Source organism: Bradysia coprophila, assembly GCF_014529535.1.
Source record: "Bradysia coprophila strain Holo2 chromosome IV unlocalized genomic scaffold, BU_Bcop_v1 contig_5, whole genome shotgun sequence".
Taxonomy (NCBI): Eukaryota; Metazoa; Arthropoda; class Insecta; order Diptera; family Sciaridae; genus Bradysia; species Bradysia coprophila.
Genome location: NW_023503374.1, coordinates 8,747,207 through 8,768,382, shown reverse-complemented (window position 1 = coordinate 8,768,382; position 21,176 = coordinate 8,747,207). Strand labels below are relative to the sequence as shown.

At 37.1% G+C, this 21,176-nt stretch overlaps 6 protein-coding genes across 12 annotated transcripts in view; 2 read left to right on the top strand and 4 right to left on the bottom strand.

The window, feature by feature from the left end:
- LOC119072043 (serine/arginine repetitive matrix protein 2-like) overlaps positions 1-12,024 on the bottom strand; it is a 29,645-nt gene extending 17,621 nt beyond the window's left edge. The window contains exon 1 of one of the 4 annotated variants that reach the window (XM_037177165.1): positions 12,013-12,024. The gene's annotated coding sequence lies outside the window, so the exon portion shown is untranslated. Of the gene's footprint in view, positions 1-1,516; positions 1,839-12,012 lie in introns of those variants that run through there. The other 3 variants (XM_037177162.1, XM_037177163.1, XM_037177164.1) reach the window with 3 other exon arrangements.
- Positions 2,032-3,712, top strand: LOC119072047 (translation machinery-associated protein 16 homolog). The gene is made up of 5 exons (XM_037177174.1): positions 2,032-2,272; positions 2,335-2,420; positions 2,482-2,622; positions 2,691-2,839; positions 3,571-3,712. The coding sequence occupies exons 1-5, from the start codon at positions 2,270-2,272 to the stop codon at positions 3,687-3,689; spliced, it is 498 nt and encodes a 165-aa protein (XP_037033069.1). The 5' UTR covers positions 2,032-2,269; the 3' UTR covers positions 3,690-3,712.
- Positions 3,617-11,754, bottom strand: LOC119072044 (uncharacterized protein CG7065). Of its 2 annotated transcripts, XM_037177168.1 has the most exons (10): positions 11,621-11,754; positions 9,875-10,158; positions 7,556-7,817; positions 7,234-7,484; positions 6,897-7,170; positions 6,693-6,837; positions 6,531-6,626; positions 6,366-6,470; positions 6,092-6,225; positions 3,617-6,025 (listed from the first exon to the last, which is right to left on the bottom strand). In XM_037177168.1, exons 2-10 carry the CDS (start codon positions 9,893-9,895, stop codon positions 3,717-3,719), a joined length of 3,597 nt encoding a protein of 1,198 aa, XP_037033063.1. In that variant the 5' UTR covers positions 9,896-10,158; positions 11,621-11,754; the 3' UTR covers positions 3,617-3,716. The 2 variants fall into 2 exon arrangements, with proteins under 2 accessions (XP_037033063.1, XP_037033064.1); XM_037177169.1 differs by lacking the exon at positions 9,875-10,158 and having other exon boundaries at positions 11,621-11,753.
- Positions 12,025-12,260: 236 nt separating the features above from the next.
- Positions 12,261-13,919, top strand: LOC119072040 (lipid droplet-associated hydrolase). The gene is made up of 4 exons (XM_037177159.1): positions 12,261-12,675; positions 12,735-12,821; positions 12,980-13,083; positions 13,148-13,919. The coding sequence occupies exons 1-4, from the start codon at positions 12,567-12,569 to the stop codon at positions 13,781-13,783; spliced, it is 936 nt and encodes a 311-aa protein (XP_037033054.1). The 5' UTR covers positions 12,261-12,566; the 3' UTR covers positions 13,784-13,919.
- A 3,302-nt stretch (positions 13,920-17,221) lies between these two features.
- On the bottom strand, positions 17,222-19,264 carry LOC119072039 (longitudinals lacking protein-like). 2 transcript variants are annotated; one of them, XM_037177158.1, is made up of 4 exons: positions 19,081-19,264; positions 18,553-18,682; positions 17,614-17,700; positions 17,222-17,547 (listed from the first exon to the last, which is right to left on the bottom strand). In XM_037177158.1, the coding sequence occupies exons 2-4, from the start codon at positions 18,649-18,651 to the stop codon at positions 17,353-17,355; spliced, it is 381 nt and encodes a 126-aa protein (XP_037033053.1). In that variant the 5' UTR covers positions 18,652-18,682; positions 19,081-19,264; the 3' UTR covers positions 17,222-17,352. The 2 variants fall into 2 exon arrangements, with proteins under 2 accessions (XP_037033053.1, XP_037033052.1); XM_037177157.1 differs by lacking the exon at positions 19,081-19,264 and adding an exon at positions 18,741-18,882.
- Positions 19,265-19,362: 98 nt separating this feature from the next.
- Positions 19,363-21,128, bottom strand: LOC119071453. Of its 2 annotated transcripts, XM_037176303.1 has the most exons (5): positions 20,981-21,128; positions 20,410-20,472; positions 19,762-19,921; positions 19,550-19,677; positions 19,363-19,494 (listed from the first exon to the last, which is right to left on the bottom strand). In XM_037176303.1, exons 1-5 carry the CDS (start codon positions 20,990-20,992, stop codon positions 19,411-19,413), a joined length of 447 nt encoding a protein of 148 aa, XP_037032198.1. In that variant the 5' UTR covers positions 20,993-21,128; the 3' UTR covers positions 19,363-19,410. The 2 variants fall into 2 exon arrangements, with proteins under 2 accessions (XP_037032198.1, XP_037032199.1); XM_037176304.1 differs by lacking the exon at positions 20,410-20,472 and having other exon boundaries at positions 20,981-21,127.
- Between the last annotated feature and the right edge of the window lie 48 nt (positions 21,129-21,176).

Sequence of the window (21,176 nt, the reverse complement as noted above, 5' to 3'; positions counted from 1 at the left end):
ACACGGGGGAAAAAGGAATTAAACTTCACTTGACTTTGATCCGTCGAGTCGAAAATTAATTATTTTGCTTGTTGGGATGTGTGTGCCACCAATTACCATATAAACGCAAAGTAAATTTGACATTTCACCCGTTGTATGAAAAGTGCCGTCATACTCATTCTATCCGGTTGGGCCGGCGCAGTGCCATCTGTTATCATTTCTATGTGTTCGGGTTGTCAAAGTTTGTGTTTACTGTTATTCGTAACAAACCTATAGGTTTCTTCCATCGTCCGATAAAAACGAATTTTGACAGGCCGAGAACAACCGACCGTCATCCACAGAAGCAAACATAACCGCAACTTAATCAAATTTGTTCGTTGAAACTTCAAAGTGAGGTTGTGTTGGCTTCTCTGTGGATGACGATTGACATTTTGAACGGCCTTGGAAGAAACCTATAAGACTTTACGTTTATCCTATATTGAAAGCATAGAAAGCGATGTGGGTGGAATGAATTAAACTGCAGAACGTTGTTTCAACCCTTATTTGAGTTAGGTTTAAAGGTTTTCTATTTTGATTAAGTTAAAATTCCTGCATAAATTTTGATCATGAAGTACAACAATACAATCTTCCCGTGTGAAATGTGTCATTACTTAGGAGCGGAAGCGTGCCTATGAAATGAAATATTTTACATTCCCTGTGTCCCATTTCCTGCTTACGTAAAAATAAACAGGATGACTTACATTATTTATTTGGACCAAATAACAATTATTAACAAAATCTCTTCCGTCCCTTGGTTACTAGATCATAGAGAGAGTTTTTTTTTTATGATTTTGAATGTAATGAAAATTTGTACCTACAAACTCAATGAAAAAAACTGAAGTTAAGATATACTTCCCCAACGAATAATTGCCGGAAAGACACCAATAAATTGCATGTTATAAGGTGCAGTTAATAATAGCCTAATTTCTGTCTTGAAGTATGCTATTAATAGCTACTAAGTGGCCATTCAAATAGTACACGCGCTAAAAAGGATTGACTTTAGACCCCTGCACACAAAAATAAATGAGAAAAAAAACTGAAGATCTAAAACGATAACTGCCAAACAGAGTACTTACTATTTTGTAACAAATTACAGTTTTACAGTGTTTTACAGTTGTGTGACACACTGTCAAGTTACCCTGCTTAGAGGTAGACTACCTAGAGGAATTAAGACCCGAAATTCATTGAAAAATTGTATCACACACATGTGATGCACCACTAACACGAAAACGTCAACTTTGCTTCGGTTTAGAGTACCACTCATGCTTGAAGTGCATTCCTATAGCCCATGAGAAGCTCGCGACTGCCGCTTTCTCGATCTAAATTAATTTTTTATTTGCAAAAATTGGTCACTTAAGTTGGTTTTGGCTATATTTGTTTAAATTTGGAATCCACATGCCTTAATAGATCCGCAACCCATTCTTTGTTGATTTAAAAATTTACATCAACTTTACCATAACAAATTCGTCTTTAAAAAAATTCCATCGAAGTAACTCACTTCAAAGCCACTCTGCAATGCAATACAGTGCATCATACTTATAATACTTACTTATCAGTAACGACTGTGATCCAAAAATAAACTAAAAATAATCATGACTGCCACTCACTCTTTTATTTAGGAATTTCGCTTAGAATAGCCCGTTCCCGTTCCACATCAAAACATTCTAAATACTAGTACCGCTTTCGAGAACCAAACTGAGTTGCAATATTGTTGACGAAAACACTACAAGTTTACAGATTCAAGATTTACGATGTATAATGAAAGGGAAATGTTGTTTATGAGGTGCACAATCGATGACGATGACATTCTATAACATATGGTTGCTGCTTCATCGACATATTTCATCGATGTTCGTGTAGGTCATGTTTATGAAATGCATTTCCTGAAATAGTTCCAATCAAGCTGTTATGAGAAGTCAATAATCCCATAAGATAAGATGTCTATTGCTTGTGACTAATTTGATGTTACTCAAACACGGCAGAGCGTCTTTTCTTATATACAAAAGAGCAATGATTCATCAATGCGAGTCGATGTTTTGTCCACATTTAAAATTGGTAGAGTTGAGTATATGTCGGTAGAGGGCAGTAGTAGAGTGACTATACGGACTATACATGCAGAAATGTCATCAGTGTCATTCAATTCCAAAACAACGTGCTGCTCGGAAAGTATTGTGTACACAAAAATTCGTCTGAATAGTTAAAGGAACGGCTGAATATATTGCCCTGTTTTGTGGATATTCAAAGAGCACCAATGGTGAGACAATTTCGTTAATCATCTTCACCACCTTAAAATCAACATTTGTTTGTTAAAAACAGGCACCAACAAGTCTTATCAAGGACATTACCAAATGTAAGCATCCCAACAGTCGTAAGACTTTGGCATTAGCGAAAAAGGCCAAAAGGTAAGAACGATTTCTAATATGTTTTGTTGTTTCAATCATTCTACTTCGTTCCTTCATTTAGATACAACAACCGAAGTAAAATCAAGCTAGGGCATGCAGTCAAATCGAACATTCTTGGGGAAAAGTTTATGTGGTTCACCGAAGCACTTGTTGATCGAACGACACCACTATCTAAGACCGAATTTGACGAACTGATTAGCATGTAAGTGGCAATGGCACGATCCTAATTTGCTTTCATTTTCTTATTTTTGCGAATATATCGATTTGCAGATACTTGAAGAGATTCGATGATGAGGTGGAACAAATCAATTTGAAGCAGTCGATCTGTAAAAACCGATCTAATCAACACGCTAGTAGATTAAGCATCATCAAAATGACTCTCGAAAGGGAAAATGCTGAATACAGTGGAGCTGGAATCGGTAAGGACTGTTTCGGAATATTGTTTTCATAACAAGAGAGATATGGAATGAAACTGGAGCGGAGGTGAATGATAGTGCGACAAGCACAGATAAAGTTGACGTTTGTAGTCCGTTGTGATGCTCAGCCCAAAACAATCTTGTAGCTCAATAAAAATATAGAATTCCAGTCATTTTTATAAGTAGGAACACATGGCTACCCGAGTGTCCTTGCTCACGAAAAACGGAGTCGTTAACTTTTTTCCCCGTACTGGTATTGTGAATACTTGATGCCAGATTCCGTTTCATTTAAACTTACCGATACTTCAGTAGATATATACGAAGAACTGTTCAACACTTGGGTCTTTCTGATTTGTCATCAATAGAACAAGGTTTAGCATTAACTCTCTGCTTCGAGTCCTATCACTTACAAACCTATTAAGTTCCAGTACTTCGTTCGGGCTAACAATCAAATATTGCGCATTTTTTTAAGCCAGCCTGTTGCTTTCCGACTCCACGAAGAGTGTTTTGACCTTCGTGGTCTATCTTAGTAATATTTTGGGTCAAACATCATAGATTAACGTAACTTTGTAAGATACACGCATGAGACTACAGAGAGAAATGAATGTATATGCAGCCTTTCCACTGGAAATTTACTGTGTTTATTCTCGACAGATAAATTCCATTCTGTCCGAATTCGCTCACCAAATTGTCATCGCCCTCTTATCAAGCAACTCTTTTCTCCTTTTTTTCAGAACTGATGGACTTGACCGATGCAGTGAAATTTGAAAACTTCAAAAATTGGGATGGCAATTCTATTAATCTGCAGCATTTGAAACTTGACAGAATTTGTAAAAAACATCTCTCACAATAAAAAGAAAAAAATAATTCATCGAATTCATTAACGCTTTTTGAATCGCTGCTGATTATTACGCTGTTGCTGTCCAGATTGTTGACGATTTTTGTTGTTATTACGTTGCTGTACTTGATGCGGCACCATGGAATTCATACGTTGATTGTTGTTCCACATCGACTGTTGCTGACCATCCATCGGATTACCTTGCATCATCGGATTGCCGAAGCCTGGCTGATTTTGATTCATGTTCGGATATTGTACCGGATATGGTTGATTATTTGGTGGCATCTGACCGTATCCTTGCTGGAAATAGGGCATATTGTTGTAGCTGCCCTGATTGGTGTCGTATAAGCTCGTTGCAGCCGACGATGATGGCATTCCGTTCGACGTTTCGTCATAGTATGTAGTTTGTTGTTGATAAAACGGTACTGATTTCTCCGTTTGAACCGGTGCAGTGTGGTTGGCACTAGGCGCTGAGGTCATGTTTTTAACGTTTTTCTGGAAGGATCCCATTAGATTTGCAATTAAATTTTGCGTGTCGGCAATCGATAGGCTCAACTTTTGTGTACTGGTACTCTCTGTACTGCTGGCATCAGACTCCTCATTTTGCTCGTCATTTACTGCAGTCGGATGTGGTTTTTCCTTCACATTCTTAGAAACAGCACGAAAAACGTCATCGAACGAATAATCATCTTCTTCATCTGAATCGCCGATACGTTTCGGTGGTGGTGCAAGGTGGTCGTCTTCATCGTCGAAAAAGATATTGTCTGCTGGTGGTTTACTACTGACCGGTTTGGATGCACGAGACGAACAGAAAGTTACTTTTTCGGTCTTTTCAGTAACCACTTCGTCATCGGGCTTAGTGACATCGACGTTAACGAATTTCCGCAACTTCTCCACTCGAGCCGGCTCTGATGCTTCTAATTTCTTCAGATAAGCAATTAAATGTTGCTGCTCCTCTGTGGATAGGTCTTTAAAATTCTGTAGAAGAGTTTGCAGATCAGAATCTGTTAAACTTTCTAGAAGGCTCGACGCATCAACTGCATCATCTGCATCTTCTGGTGGTGTTTCTTCTTTCGCATTTTCCGGACTTGGTATGGCGATATTTTCTTTACTAGTAGACGACGTCGACTCCGCTGGTGATGAATTGTTCGTGTCTTCATCGTCTGGCAATGGGTCTGACTCTTGTAGAAATTGTGCGGTGGTTACGGATTCCTTGGTTTCCTTCGCCTTTTGTGCCATTTGGGTGTAAACTTGAACCAATTCTTCCAGTTGTTCCGAAGTTATATCAGTTTTTCCCTGCATAATCAAAGCGGCTGCAATATTCTTAGCAATTGTGGCCTTATCTGTGAGATCTACTGCGGGCGAAGAAGCTGAAGCAGTTGGTTCTAATACCGGCTTTGATTCGACAGTTGTTTTCGATGCGTCTTCGGATGGTTGTTCTTTCGATTTCTTACTCACTAAATGGATTATGGCTGCAACGTTTTTCACAGCTCTCTTCACAGCGTTTATTTTGTTCGGCTCGATGACACCGGCAATCAATTGACCTTTCAGCTTTTCTTTGATAGTTTCGAAAATCACACAATTATCTTCATTGATGAGCATATCGTCGGCAGAATTCGCTTTGACCTTTTCCAATGCAAGCGCTTTAGCCAACAGATCAATGACTTTCGGACCAAGGCTGCCCAACTTTTCTTCTAAAGCAGTTAGCAGTCGTAGAACCGAGACAACGGTTAGCGGTTCGTCTTCAACTTCTTCAACCGGAGCTTGATGCGTCTCAGTTGGTGGTGGTGGTTTATAATAATAGGACGACGAACGCGGGCCACCATAGTATATTGGTCTACCCCATTCGTCTAGTGGTTCTCGAGTGCCGCCATGTCGATAATAATCATAGCCCCTGGTGTCATGGTAGCCATGCGGAGGTGATCTCGATGGTGAACGTCGGGAAGACCGAACAGAAGGCCTGGAATGTGACTTGGATCGACGAGAACCATGACTGCGACTGCGATGATCAAAGGGACTGATAGAACGTGATCGTACTCCTCGCGATCGGGAACGCGATCGTGCTGTTCTGGATCGAGAACGTGACCGCGATCGTGGTCTTGGTGATTTACGGACTCGTTGTTTCGCCGGACGTTTGGGCTCATCGTTTCGTGGTGGAGATCGTTTACATTTCAACGTATATTGTTCCAACAATTCATCGGTACGTTCGATACCGTCCGCAGGTAGATTCAGTTTCTTTCGAATTTCAGCTTTCTTCTTTTCCACATTTTCGTTGTGTAGCTCCTTCAATCGACGAGTCCAAAATATGATCCATTCGGGCTTGAAGTCGTGCTTGTTCGGATCCTTTTTTTCTGTTGAACAAGTTTTATTGTAGAAAATTGGTCGAGATAAAATTGAATTCTTTCAGTCACACATACCCGCTTGCAATTCTTTGTAGCGCCTGTTCCAAAATTTCTTCCATTCTGTCGGGTAGAGTGGATGCTTTTCGGGATTTTTTTCGTGCTCTTCAAGTGCTTTATCCAACTCGGGCATCGCCAATTCGACCATACATCTGATATGGAAATAGAATTAAATTCACAAAATTAATTTATTCAATGGACAGCTTTGTCAATATGCAGCAGAAATAGCAATGAAATTTATGTTTTGTCTCAACTTTCTGTCATCACTGAACAAGTTTCACGAGATATTTACCGATATTTTTCCCATTTGTATCTTTCCCGAGCTATGTGATCCGACTGGGCAGCCAGTTCCTTCGGTGTGGGCAACATTTGTTTCTTCTTCTCTCGATTGGACGCACTGAAAAACATGTCGCATGTTAGCTAAAAAATTACATTTCATTTCTGTTACCTATCGTACCTCCCATCGTCACGTCTTACTGGACTAATGCTACCTGATCGTGACTTTGATCGTAAGTCAATGGTGCCAACGACTCGCCGATGGCGACGTGGTGATCTAAGTGGGCAAGAAACGATTTTTCTATTAGTTTGTTTACTCGGACCTACGAACCAAAATATTTACTTCGGCATTGAACCACTCGAAGCACTAGATATCGAATCCAAGCTGTTCCGATCGGCGCGATTTCCAACTTTGGATCTTTTCAGTCCTCGTACAGACGGTGATGACTCTCTCTTCCGTTTGCTCAAGTTGAAGTTCTTATTGCCACCTACGAGAAATAATCCCGTTACATCGTTAGCGCTAACGCTCATTTGCGTATGTACTTACTAGTTATAGCATCCGCAATCGCCTTCCTATCAATTATGTTGATAAATGTTGATCCTAATTTTTCGTCAAAATGACGATCCGCAACGATTTCCTGCAAACACTTCATTCGATTCCTCATGTACGAATTATACTCGTAAACGAATGGTGTCAATCGCCCGTATTGGTCTTCGATGGCTTCGCAGACTCCTTGCAAAATTCGCGGCATAATGTCACGAGCATCCTTATTGTAACGATATGCAGATATTTCGCGAATTACCGTCGGAAAATGCTTTTCCTGTTATGGTATTTTAGTCAATAAGATCTTGCGTTAATTGTGGAATTGTTGTTCTAAACTCACCAGATATTTCAAGCGATGATTGTAGCTGGTTATGTGATGTAAAATCGTTCGTGGATCGCCTCGTTTATCACACAAAACACAATGGTACGACGCTTCCTTTCCCTCGCCCAAAACCAATTCGGTTATGTACTCCAATCCGACCAACGCCTCATCTTTGATCCGATCCAGTGCTGGTTGAATTTCAGCCTGTTGCTTAACTTCATTCTCGAAACCGGGTGGTACAGGTTCACCAGGTGCTATATTCATGGAAACTTTTTTTTTTTGAAGAAAAATAACAATTTGAAAACAGATAGGGATACGAAAACCAGAAATGGTTACTCACTTTGTGGTTTGCTGCGGGTGATGGGCGCCCGAAAGGCTTTCGCATCGATTGGCGACTGCAATTTCATTTGATGCTTTCGTCCGGCAATATGAGTCTGCAAGCATCTTTCACCGGGTAAGTTGTTAACGCCGCAAAGGTGACAGATGTAGTTGAACATGTTCGATTCATTGCGGGTTTTACTGCGTGAAAAGACTTCTCCTTCAGTTTTGTCGGATAGTACAACCTTGGTGCGAAGTACATGGCGCTCCACGTCCAGTTCCACCTAATAGCCAGATGAAAATTCAGAGAAAGTAGAATGTTAATTTCGTACATTTTAAATTGAGTGTTAAATCAAAATTGTTTCAATTGTTACAACAGCTATGAGATTCACGGAATCGTAGAAGAGCCCATCAAATTACAAAACGCTTGTGCGGACGATTCGGAGCATTTTATTTTAAAGAATATAGTGGGAAATGTGTTGTACGACGTATACGGAAATTCGGTGACTTAAACAAAAATTCACTTATTCACATGCAATTTTCACCGTATTAAACATCACTAATTTCATACTTCCGGAAGGAATATTTGAAGTTCTTGCAATCGAAACCTTTCTTTCGCGGTAATTAATTTTTTTTTTTTTTTTTTTTAAGCTCAAAGGAAGCTTTTTTGATAGTTTCGTTATGAATAACAGTTTAATGTCGAGACAAAAAGTGTATCTCGTTTCTTGGTGAGTAGGCGGAAAACGGTTTTTTTGTTTTATAATCACTTTTGCCTAATTCTCACGGCAAAAAATTTATTTTGTCGAAAAATTATCAGACAAAAAAAATATTTAAGAAATGATAGTAACTCGCGCAGTATGTGTAATACTTTTACTAAGAAATCGAACCAAAATGTTTAATGACTACCAAATAATGCAAAAGAATAGAAAGTAAGTTAGGGACCATTCGCATCATTTCTTGTCTGTGTGAAAATAATAGTCTCAAAGTTTCGAAAAACGTATACTCACGGTCTCAATGTCTTTTAAGACGTGAGTATACGTTTTTCGAACGTCTGAGAATTTTATTTTCACCAGGGCATACTTTGTGAATGAGCTCCTTATTAGGTTTCTCCGATTGGAAATTGTTCTACTAAAATTATCCATCGCGAGTTACTTTTAATCATTGTGATAAACACAACCGAACTTTAAATTTAATTTAATTTACAAACAAAATTGGAATTAACTGTACTTTCGCCATTCTAATCAAAACTAAACCTTAATCTTAACCTTAACCACTTTCTTTTCAAAATATTTAAATGCCCCGTTCATCACTTTTACTTACACTTACTCTCAATAATTCAATTCACTAATTATACAGTACTACAACTTCACAAGTAATATTCGCATAATTTACGCGTAAATTTGTTTCATGTAAAAAGCGATGGACATTTTGCTTCGGGCATTTTTACTCCGAGCTGCGAACAGTAATTTTCATCGCCAAGCCAAAGATTTTTTTTCTTAGATAATTCTCGCGAAGGCGTTAGGAGTAAAACTATATTTAACCGTAAGCCCAAAGTGGATTCTAAGCACGTTCTCAAATTAAGAGAATTGAAAAAGAAAAGAAATTATGTCATCCGTGACAATGCACCATGAATAACCTCGATATTGTATATCTATAAGAAGAAGTTTTTCTTAGAAATTAAGTCAGATGCGAATAATGATGATGGCTCTAAATAAATTTAATTAAATAGAGCCACACCATGTTGATGTAAAACAAAAGAATCATCACAAAAAAAAGTTTCTCCTGAAGGTACACAATGTTGTCTATTTATACAATCGCTTTCCTTGACGAATAGACATTCTGCAATCGCGACAATAATATTTACAAAATAATTTGACTAAATAAATTGAAACAAAAAGTGAAAATCTCGCGAAAGAAAAAGTCTTGTCGGCAGTAGAACAAAATGTGTATTTTACTGAAAATGACTTAGGCAAAATATCTTTGTTTATTGGTACTCACACACCCAAAGGGTCTCCCAGTTCTCCAAACGTATCGATTAAAATTTAACCACTCAAAATTACTTATTCTTATCGTGAAACTGAGCCCCAGCTACCCCGTATTGTAATCAAATATCTTAAATAAAATATCTTAGAATTTGTATCAAGAACTTGTTGAAAAGACACTACGGATTTATCGTTCAAACTTTAATTACTACAATCTTTGAAGAAGAAAAATTAACTGGAAAAACTCAAATTGATCAGAAAAATATTAACCGATTCTTCCGATCAATTCAATGTTACATCTACGAAATAAATTTAAAAATAAAATTAAATAAAAAAATATTTGTTTTTCGTATAATTACCTTAGAAATAGCCACATCCATTTCGAGATGGAATGGAAATCTCTCTGTTTTTCGATTTAACACAAACACTAATTTATCAACAACCACCAGCAAATATCACACAACACTAGTAAGTAATGCGATAAAGACAATTCGGCTCTTTATCGATTCGGTTTGGACGTATTTGATTTTGTAACAAATCGTCCAAGGAAATATTTGTTATTATGTGCCAGAACGACAGATTTTTTGTTTTGTTTTTAATTAATTTTTTTCATGACCTCTCTCAGTGTTTAGATGATTGATTTCTGCAAAGTAAAAGAAAAGAAAATATTTTCACATTAAAGTCAATCGAACGATAATACTTACCACCACATGCTTAGCGAATTAGATTTTTTTTTTAAACAAAAACAATCATCAAAATAACTCAACAAATTTTGCGATTTAGCAACATAGTCGTATACTTACTAACACTAGAAATGACGCTACACGCTATCGTTACTTAACAATGCACGTTAGCAGTGCTACATTGTTTGTAACTATAGTTTGTAGTATTTGGTTATTGGATATTACTTCAGAACAAGTGACCAAATTAACTTCGGCAGCGCTCAAAACCTAATCGGGAAATGCAGCAAACACTACTTACTGCTCATGTAATGAACTAGCGACAGATTTTCTGAAATGTTTCTTTAAATATCTAATCGCGGTCTAATTTGGAAAGTGACTTATGATGTTATTTGGTCAATCTGTGGGCCAAATTATACAAAAGGAAAAACACATTGTAGTAAATGAATCGCACCGCCAAGTTACGACAACGTCTTTTTTTTTGCTTACATCTGGACCTTATACTTACACCAGGTCAGAGCATATTTCTCTTCGAACAATAAATAATCGGGAGATTCATTGAAGATTGAGTGTACGAAATTGCGAAAGTTTGAAGTTAGATCGGAGCACAGTCAACCGGAAAGGTGATGTTCATCCAGATGAGATGATGAAACGACCTTCTTTATGATCTTTTGAGGTGGACAAGAATGGTTACAGTAACGAAAGCGGTGTTGTGTTCACTGTTGAATGCATGTTGATATCGTAAGTTTCACGTTCATTGTTTGGTCTTTTTTATGAGCTTCCAGTACCATTTGATGGTTTGTTACTTGAAGCTCTAAGAAATTAAATTCTAATGCGAAGCAAATGTGAAAACATGTTGAATTAAACATTCCAAAAGTGACGACGCTCCGTTCACATACTGTAGGAGTAGCTTCAATGCCACTGCGTCGAAGGCTAGTAAATCGACAAATCCAAAGTGGATTTATAATGGAATTGCTGGGTAACGTTTTTCAAATTGACTTTTGACCACCAATGCCATCAGATTGTTTATACCCCGGTTCGTCCACTTTCTATCACTATTGATTTACAGAAACAAGCAATCAACAGATTTGTAGAATAATGTGCTTTTTCAACGCACCCATCCATCCATTTTATGCATCTACGCATTTATCGGAGGCGAAGGAATCTTCGCTTTATTGTTTCATCCTAAAGCTGGAACTTAGCTGGAGTCACTGTATTTTGTCGACATTGTTTGCAGCAATTAACATTTTCACATAAAACTTTTTTTTACAACAAAGAAACTTCCGTCAGAAGGCACCGCTTTGTAGGGATTCACTAATTCCGTCACAAGAAATGGACAAAAAAGAACCAACGAACAAACATTGTTTACATGTTTGCTTTTGATACATAAAACTTAAATCGATTGTTTTTAGTTAATTTGATTACCTGGCCTATGATGCGTCTTTACTTGATACTCAGATGCTCCCGAATTGTTAAAGAAATTCGCTTTTTTTATTGTAATTCAACAGAGTCCGACATTTTCTTTTTGTTTTGCATAAATTTGACGTTTAATGAAGGCGCTGTCAGGCGGTTTTCCTTTCAATGAGTGACAGAAACAGCGTTGCCAGCACAATACAGACTTGTGTCAAACTCATACCGTAACCATGATAGTCAGGTGATCAACCTGATCAACCTTCGTTATCAACTCAACCGGTTCTTCCAGATTATAGAATGTAATCCAGGGCCTACTTTTTAGAAACTTTTAGAGAAAATCGAGAAAATCTTCGTTATCAACTCAACCGGTTCTTCCAGATTATAGAATGTAATCCAGGGCCTACTTTTTAGAAACTTTTAGAGAAAATCAAGAAACTTTGAGAAATTCAAGAAACTTCGAGAAATTCAAGAAATTTCAAGAAACTAATTTCTCGAGTTTCTTGAAGTTTCGCGAATTTCTCGAATTCGAGAAATTTTAAGAAATTCGAGAAATTTTAAGAAATTCGAGAAATTTTAAGAAATTCGAGAAAATTTGAGAAATTTCGAGAAATTCAAGAAATTAGTTTCCAAAAAGTAGGCCCTGATGTAATCTCATTAAACATACTGTCGTTTACCCTGAATATTCACAGAAACATACTACTTTCTGACAAGTATTCATTAAGCGGTGCAGCAGAGCTGCTCTAAGACAACTGTTGACAAATGTGTTCAGATTGCAACACTGTTCCAATGTTTATGAAATGTTTGAGTCTTTTGAGTGCACTAAATACATAAACACTCACGATTGTTATCACACAACATAGGAACAATAAGAATTAAATAAAAAAAAACACGAAGTGATTTTACATACTTGGCTGACTGCTGATTAAGCTCCAAAGTTCAATAAAATTACACTGGTACCATGCAGGAGGCATTTATAAATATCAATTCAATTCCGACTCACATTATCTCGTGGGCACCATGGATTGAGGAATCTTTTCCCAAGAAAGAAGTCGTCATTTGCATAACTGGTAAGGTGTTTTAGGTTATACCGACAGTTAGGCACGATAAAGTCTCAAAAATGTTTTAGGTAATCCGGGACTGCCTGGCTTTTACACTAAATTTTCGAAAACCATTCATGATCACATCGACCCGGATACACCGGTTTGGGTTATAGGTGAGTGGTTTTACTTTATCTCTATGGTCGACGAACCTGTAAATTGACCTGTAAGAGCAAAAAATGACCGAATATGTTCCTTTACTCAGGAATCACTGACCACCTGTCTTTCGATTCTGGTCCCCCAATTCTTTCTAATTTTCGTTCAAAATTTACAGGACATGCTGGTCACGATGAGCCGCCTGAAACCAGTTTACGTAGGGTTCCTCCGCTTCGTGGAAACGAAGACAAATACAATTTGGATGCTCAAATTAAACACAAAGTAATTTTCAACACTTCCTTCATCTTCCAATCAATTTTTCATTTCTGCTCATTTACCCCTCCAGTTGGAGTTCATTGAAACATACGTTCCGGACGATGTAAAAATTCATCTAATCGGACATTCCATTGGAGCTTGGATGATCATCGAGATGTTAAAGCGAGAGCCGGCAATTCGTGACAAGATTCAGCATTCATATCTACTATTTCCAACCATTGAACGGATGGCCGTTTCGCCGAACGGATTCTATTTCACCAAAATATTCCAAAAGATTTGGTTTCTACTGCGATTCATTGTGATAATATTCTCCAAACTTCCTGTATTCTTTAAAGTATTTCTGTTGTCGATCTACTTTTGGATGGCCTCAATTCCTCGCCAATTCCTCGGCACTGGATTGAAATATTCGCACCTTACGATCATGGAAAAGGTTCTTTTTCTAGCTAATGAAGAAATGGAGCGGGTTGTTGAATTGGATCCAGCTACGCTGGAAACTTTGCGCAACAATCACCAGATTTTGAAATTCTATTATGGTGCTAGTGATGGATGGACTCCATTGAAATATTGTCATCAATTGAAAGAAAAAATACCGGAACTAGATTTGGAAATTGATACGCGAAAATTTGATCATGCTTTTGTAATAAAATCGTCCGAGGAAGTGGGAAGAATGGTAGCTGACTGGATTATGCATAGGCGAAGATATTGAAAATGGGGGCGATTGGCTTATGATCAAATTCTAGCCATGAATGGAAGTGATCCTAAATAAAATAAAAGTTTTTTTTACTGGTGGTAATTTATTCAAATCAGTTCTAATAAAAAGTCTTGAGGTGGTTGATACACAATTTTTGTTTTTGACTTTTGGGACGAGATGAAGGTTTACAGAATCAGAACCACAGCCTGGGTAGTCTTTTATGGAGCAATTCTTCCTACATCTGTTGCAAGCCTGAATACATTCGCTTTTTAGTGATCGTCACTGCAAAAAGATTTGAAAATTTCAAGAGTACCAGGTAACCTTGTATCCGCGTAATCGACAGTATATGTTACAGGTAGCGTGTACCGTAGGGCGTATCGAATTTTGCAAATTTTAAGGTCTGCGATTGTCAGTGTGCGGAAAACGTAGATCATCGAAAACTGTGTCCGGGCTGTGATTCGAACTCGGAAAGTTTAGAGTATTTTTGAAAACAATGTTCTAGCGGAATGTAGAGCTTCAAAGCACCTAGCAGGGAAACAGAAAACAATAAAGTAATACTTTAATCGAAGTATGCGAATTTTTTCATACCTTTTTTTCTTAATGTCATTGCAAAATTACCATTAAGGCTGCTAATGGTATTATTGGTATCAAAATACTACTCTATTTGACGTGTAAAAACCTCTATTACCCTGCTAGGTGCTTTGAGAGCTTTGTAAATTCTACAGAACTACCGAAGGAACCGATGGTCCAAAAGGTGCCACTGCCAAGATTGCCTAACATCGAAAATTTGACTTTTTGGTTTTTGACTTATATTTCCTGAGAGACAAATGATTATGTTTAGCTTGTGGTATGAGGTGATATGAGGTGGTAGAGGAGGTCGAGTAGTTCCAGTACACCAGGCATGTCCTGATCGGATACAGTGCCGGACTGGCCCTATGGGCGTTCGGGCGATTCCCGAAGGGCCTTTTGATTTTTGTATGGATAAATGACAACGAATGGCTTTTTGAAAAATTTCTCCATACAACGCCCGAAGGGCTTTTTTGAGCCAGTCCGGCACTGGATATACACCTGAAATCACTTTTTTTACATTTTTGAACGGATTTTTTAAGAGTGCCCACGTCGCCCACGAAGCTAGTGCAGTCACTGCAACCGGTGCTCCTGAGTCGAGGACACCTTGGCCAGTTAGTGTACATAATGCGTCGTGAGTAAACTTATTTATAAATTTCCGACTTTTTCTCGTTATTTAGGCCCTCGGCATGAAAAGTTGTATGCGTATCTGTTGAGGGTGATAGATGACTTTCACATGTCGACTTACTTTGTTCTGGCTACAACATGCGAAACCGTCTAAAATCTACCGTCCACAACCGATTTTCTCCACTCAAATGTGTTAAGAAGATAGCGTTTTGTTGACGCTCTCTCTCTCTCTCTCTCTCTCTCTCTCTCTCTCTCTCTCTCTCTCTCTCTCTCTCTCTCTCTCTCTCTCTCTCTCTCTCTCTCTCTCTCTCTCTCTCTCTCTGATGATAGCTGAGGTGAGAAATTTGGTATTTCCTCATCTCTTGTCCAATGGCATGAGCAAGAGTTTTTTAGCCCCGTACGAAGTACAAAGGGACTTATAGGATTACGATGCCGTGTGTAATTGATGGAATTCAAAGCAGACGGTGAGGGCAAAGTGTTTGCCTATGTTCATAGATGACGAATCCGCAATAAAAATTTTGTCTGTCCGTCTGTCCGTCACGTCGATATCTTGAGTAAATCAAATCCGATTTTAAAATTTTTTTTCCCTGAAAGATAGTCGAAATAGTGAGGCTAAGTTCGAAGATGGGCTTCGTGAGTTAGGGCCACTTAAGTGATTTAAGGTCTTTTGGTGATATTTATGGCAAAACAAACGATGGAAATATAAATGACATGGCAAATGATAGGTATTGTCAATACCAATCCAGGAAAAAAAAGTTTCTTAAAATCGGGTGAGTGGACCGTGAGTTAGGGCCTTAGAAGTGAAATGCTACTAGGGCCCTATGTGTATTTTACATAGAACTCGAGTAAATTTCATTCGTTTTTCGTAATTTTTGTTTGATTTCGAAGGTAATCAAAGGCCGAATAGAATGTTGTTGAAAAAAAATTAAATTTGGGTCCTCAGACTAAGGCCGGTACTAGGGCCCTTTGTGTATTTATACTCAATAAATTAAAATTTTAGGGCGATTTGAAATTTTTGTTTCATTTGAAAGGAACGTCGAACGGGGCTTCGTAATTCCGCTATGCGCAATTTCTAAGGTGTACACATTCCATAATAATTTTACTTTAACTACATTAACCGGCGCAATAGGCTTACGGTCACAGTAGGGTGACAGACGCACTAGGGTCACGTACGCAATAGATATACGGGTTTGTACGGGGCTCAGTCGTAGCAAACGCTCCGACTGTTCTGATGGCTCGTTTTCTCTTTGAACTGTCACTTTTATTTTTGAAAATGGTGAAACAAATTGATGGGCTAAAGTACACTCGCTTCGCTCTGGCGCAAACTTTCGCTCGTGTTGGAATTTCCTATTTTCTCTCCTTGGTTCATTGGTAAACAAATAACCATTGTGACAGTTTGCTACCATGATATGCCAGAAAAATATTGTTGTTCGCGTTATACACTTCCTGTACGGTCACTGATTTCAAAAATGTGTAGATCATGAACTGATGACACATTTACACGTGACGCTCTAGTGTCATATAAACTTTCAACAATCATAAAAATCTGTTGTTATAGTGATCCTCGAATATCGTAGGTTATAGAGAAAAAATGCTTGATTTGCTTAGCACAAAGATATAATTAAAATGAAATAAATTTTGTCATTTCCTTTATATAAAAGAGAAAAAAAAATTGTTTTACTCTCTATGATCTATTGTGTTTCTTTTTTTTTTAATAAAAATTATTCTACTAATTACTTGCTGCATCAAACGAATAGGATTTGAAATATATTTATTTGAAATGATAAAGAACATTGCATTGTATTTTAACTTACAATTAAGTCGAAAAAAAATTGATTTACAAACTGACGATATAATATAATCAATAAAAAGAAGGAAAAACAAATCGATCAAAATTGAAACTAAATGATGGGAAATTAAACGATGAGAAACGCAGCATTACGTGCGACGATGAGCTAAAAATTACATTTAAAATGAAATGAAGAAAATGAAGAAAATTCAATGAAAAGTTGGTAACATTTCCTATTTTTTCTCGATAAAATAAACATTTTCTGAACAAAAATCCAATGAATGGGTGCACTAAATATAACCGAAATTCAGTTCAATGAAATATCCATCGACAATGTGCAGTATAACAAAAAATACCACAATCAAATCGACTGCATTTTCCAATATGGTATTCGGTGTTGTTGTTGTTTTACTCAATTTTATTTTTCTCTTTTTTCTTGTTGTCAAATTTAATTTCTTTCAATTTTTTTGTTGTTTTAATTAAACTTTACGTTCAAATGAATTTGCTTTGCTTTATAGATGTACGTGTGTGTGTGTGTGTGTGGGTGTGAATTACTTTAAAAAATAGCATTATTTTACAAAATAAAGTAAAAATGCGGTCATCAACCTTCCCGCTTGATTGGGGCAGGAGTTTCGGCTAGACCCTTAACCTTAAGTCGATCTGCCGTTTTCAGGAAGGCCGGTAATTGTTCTTGCGAAACATTTACTTCTCCCGCATACATAAATTCTAAAATGGCTTGCAGGTGGGTGTATGAGACGTCTTTTAGAATAATAATCGGGTGCTTTGATGGATTTTCCTGTGTTGAATGAAAGTCAGTTTTTTTCAATGTAAGTGGCAATAAGTTTTTTCGACCGCAACTTACCTCCAACAATGACTTAAAGTATGGACTGCAAGCCGACAATACCATTTTATGTGCTTTACACGTTTGTCCTTCGCATGCCAATGTTACCTGAAACAAAGCAATTTCTTTTACAAACAAAGTTTATTGGAAACAAATTAATGGGAGCAGCAACGCTATACAACTCGCACATAGTAAGTAGAATCAATGAAAAGCTCAAAATACAACGATCAAATATCTCTCAGTTTTAACAGTAAACAGTACATGCGACTGTCCATAGATCACTATTGTACTAATTAGTCGCGGCAATTTCGACAAATTAAGCGCGAAACATAGTACTAAGCAAACAATTGAGCTACGGTATGTGTCTCTAAAATACACTGATTTCTTTACATAATTCTTTCCGATTCAGTGACATTTAATAGATCGATAAGAGATAGCGTTAAACAGAATTCGAATATTCGATGACCTTCTCCGTACAGCGACATAATAGTAAACGAACATTCGTACCGATCCAACATGCTCAAAACAGTACGCTCTCAATTCATCACAGGTGGGAACCGAACGCAAAATCTTTAACTTTCCGGACGATAATATTTTTGAACTGACACGATCAGACGTAAAGTCATTCTTACTTTCTCCGCTTACGAATACAATGTGTAGTCCTATTTAAAGGTTAGGTTATGGACTGGATCATCAACTGATTGTTTCATCTCACCAGAAAATTAAGACTTTGCTACCGAAAGGATGTCCATTTATAAATTTCTTAATCTTAAGCCATACCGCAGGATATTAGCCCTTTTCATCACAAATCAAATCGAAATTATAAACAAAAGAACAAACAATAGAACATATGTCCAGCGTAGCACTAACAGTATCAGTAGCGGTAAATTTAATATCAGCAAGTCAACACTGAAACCATTCTCGTACAGACTAGAGATTTAGAACCATTTGTTTACTTACATCTGTGAAGCTTTTCTCGTCCCGTAAATGTCTGAATGAAGTGACCATATTTGTTTGAAAATCGTTCCATTTTAGGAAAAACTGTTGATCGGCCATCATAGATACGATATTGTCTAGATAATCGAAGAAACTGTAAATAAATCCAGTTATTTACTCAATGATTTGGTCAATTTATTTTAGGAATTTACAAATGAAATATCAACGCTGTCACTGTACACGTATGTATTGTGCAATTCTATTTAAAAAGTCGAGTGAAAAATACTGCAAATTAAATTTCGAAACACATTTGCACAGATAAATCTGATATTTAAGCGCTCATTTAACACCTTATCACCGGTATCATCGACGTATAAAGTCAACAAAACAAAAATATTTGGCTATCCGCAGCGAACAAATCTGGATTCGTAAAACATAATAAATAAAATATTAGGTCGTCGCAGGAAACATGTAAAAAAAAAACACACGCTCGACGTTATAGTGTACTGCAACAATGCATTTTACATCAACAATAACTAGAGCTTTACTTACCTCTCAGCTACTATGTTAACTATTTCAATCGGAAATGTGTCTTTTACTGATGAGAATTGCACCTTTCGATTGGTATTCCTATTGGCAATTCGATTGTATTTTATCCAAAATAGCAAAAACTTTCAATGAAATTACAGAATGACTGACGACAAGAAGAGGGTTATTGGAGTGAAGTTGGTTGATATTTTTGAGCTCTCACGAAGTTGATATTTTTACATTTCGGTTGGGACAGTATGACAATTTGGGAATTTGGCGCCAAATATTTCAAAAAGAAAATTCAACTTAGAAAAACAAAAGAAATTTTTATTGCATTTACTTCCGTAGGTGATTTTATGTTACATGAGATTCGGACGTTGCACTACCCTTGGAATATCCAGTAGCGGCACTATCACATTTCTTCTCGAATAATTTTTTCTGCAAAAATTCCTTGTAACTAGAAGGCAATCATTAGAAATAAAAATTGTCTTACAACTCCTTGTGCATCTTTTGACCTATCATCTTTCAGTTTGTCAATAATTTTCTTCAGTGTAGCTTTGAAATTACATTCGATCGGCTCTGCAGAGTTGCCATCACATTTGTCTTCGCTGTGTTTGTACACTCAATGGATTAAGAATACGAAAACTGTCTTACTTTTTTGTACTCGATTAAGATTTCAACGAAATTTTTTGTTTTTATATTCACCATTTCCCCGATCAGATTTTCGATCTTCGTCATCATCGACAATGACGGAGAGATCGTCCAGCTTCCAATTAGTATTTCCTTCGAAAGGTAGGGAACCAAATAACGTCCGTTTCTCACAATTTTTAATTTCCAATTTTTCTTTATATTTTCCATTGTCATCCTAATGTAGAATACAATTTTATAGAGATTTTTCCAGCTTTACAGAAGTTTAGCTGTTTGGTATACATTTCCAAAAAGGCTTTTTGACTTTTATTATCTAGGGCTTTGTGAAAAGTAGCGTTGGATGAGCTTTTAATAAGGTTGTCTAGTCCGTGTTAAAGCTAACAAGATTTTTTGTGTATCTGTTTTGGACGATTGTTTTTAGGCAATTTCGCGGGTTGTAACACAAAAAATTTTTCATGTAAGGGGTCGAAAACCAGAGAAAAATCTCAAAACTTCCTCATTTTCGGCCCCGACACATGAAAATAACTAATTTTATGTTGAAAATACTTCGATCGAAAGAACAGATTCGATACGGGAGCTATGCTAGATGTTTAGTTCCCATCATCTATGAAACCTTCAGTATTCACAGCATTATCGTAACTCTAAGGCTTTGAATACGCCGTGTTTACCCTATGTTTCATGTTTTAACTGTCTCGATCCACTCACCTTAAAAATTCTTCGTCGTGTAGTTTCGTATTTCTTGCTGAGAGAATCGTATACCGGAGTTTGCTGGAACAAATGAAATGTTAGGAGAAAATAATCGCACCGTCTAAGGTAAAACCTCTCTTATCAAGGATCGCCGGTAAACTTGGTCTTACAGCAAAACAAAGGTTAAATCAAATGAAGTAAAAGATTTTTTATTGAACACTGTACGACACTTTGAACTAATGTAGTAACAGATTCAATCGTTATAAATGTCGGTACGTTTGTGAAAGGTCTATTTCATAGATCGGTTAAAAGCTACATGCTTAAGAGTTGAAAATTCTTTTCAAAATAGGTTCCTAGCAAAACAATCTTTAGTTCGAAATTGGAACTTAAGACTCTAGAATATAGAATTATGTGATGCAGTTGCTGAAATTGACACAGATTCTTTTTGGAAATGTTTGATGAAGTTTTGCACACACTTGTTTCCACTACAGAAAGGACACTGAACTAAGGACATAATGTTTACTCTATCTGAATGACTGGACTTCCTTTAGCGTCCATTCATTTTATTCTCGAAAGTACAAACACTTACATTTCCAGACATTCTCTTGACCGGCTCTATCGGTTTATTTACCAAACACACGAGATATTCTTTACTTAATTTAACGTAACAATTTTTACAACAAATTATTTTTCATGACGGATAATCTAACGAGGCTTACTTCGATGCATCTAGCAAACTAAATGAGATTGCAGAAGAGTCCATTTGGCAAGGATCAATTGAATCC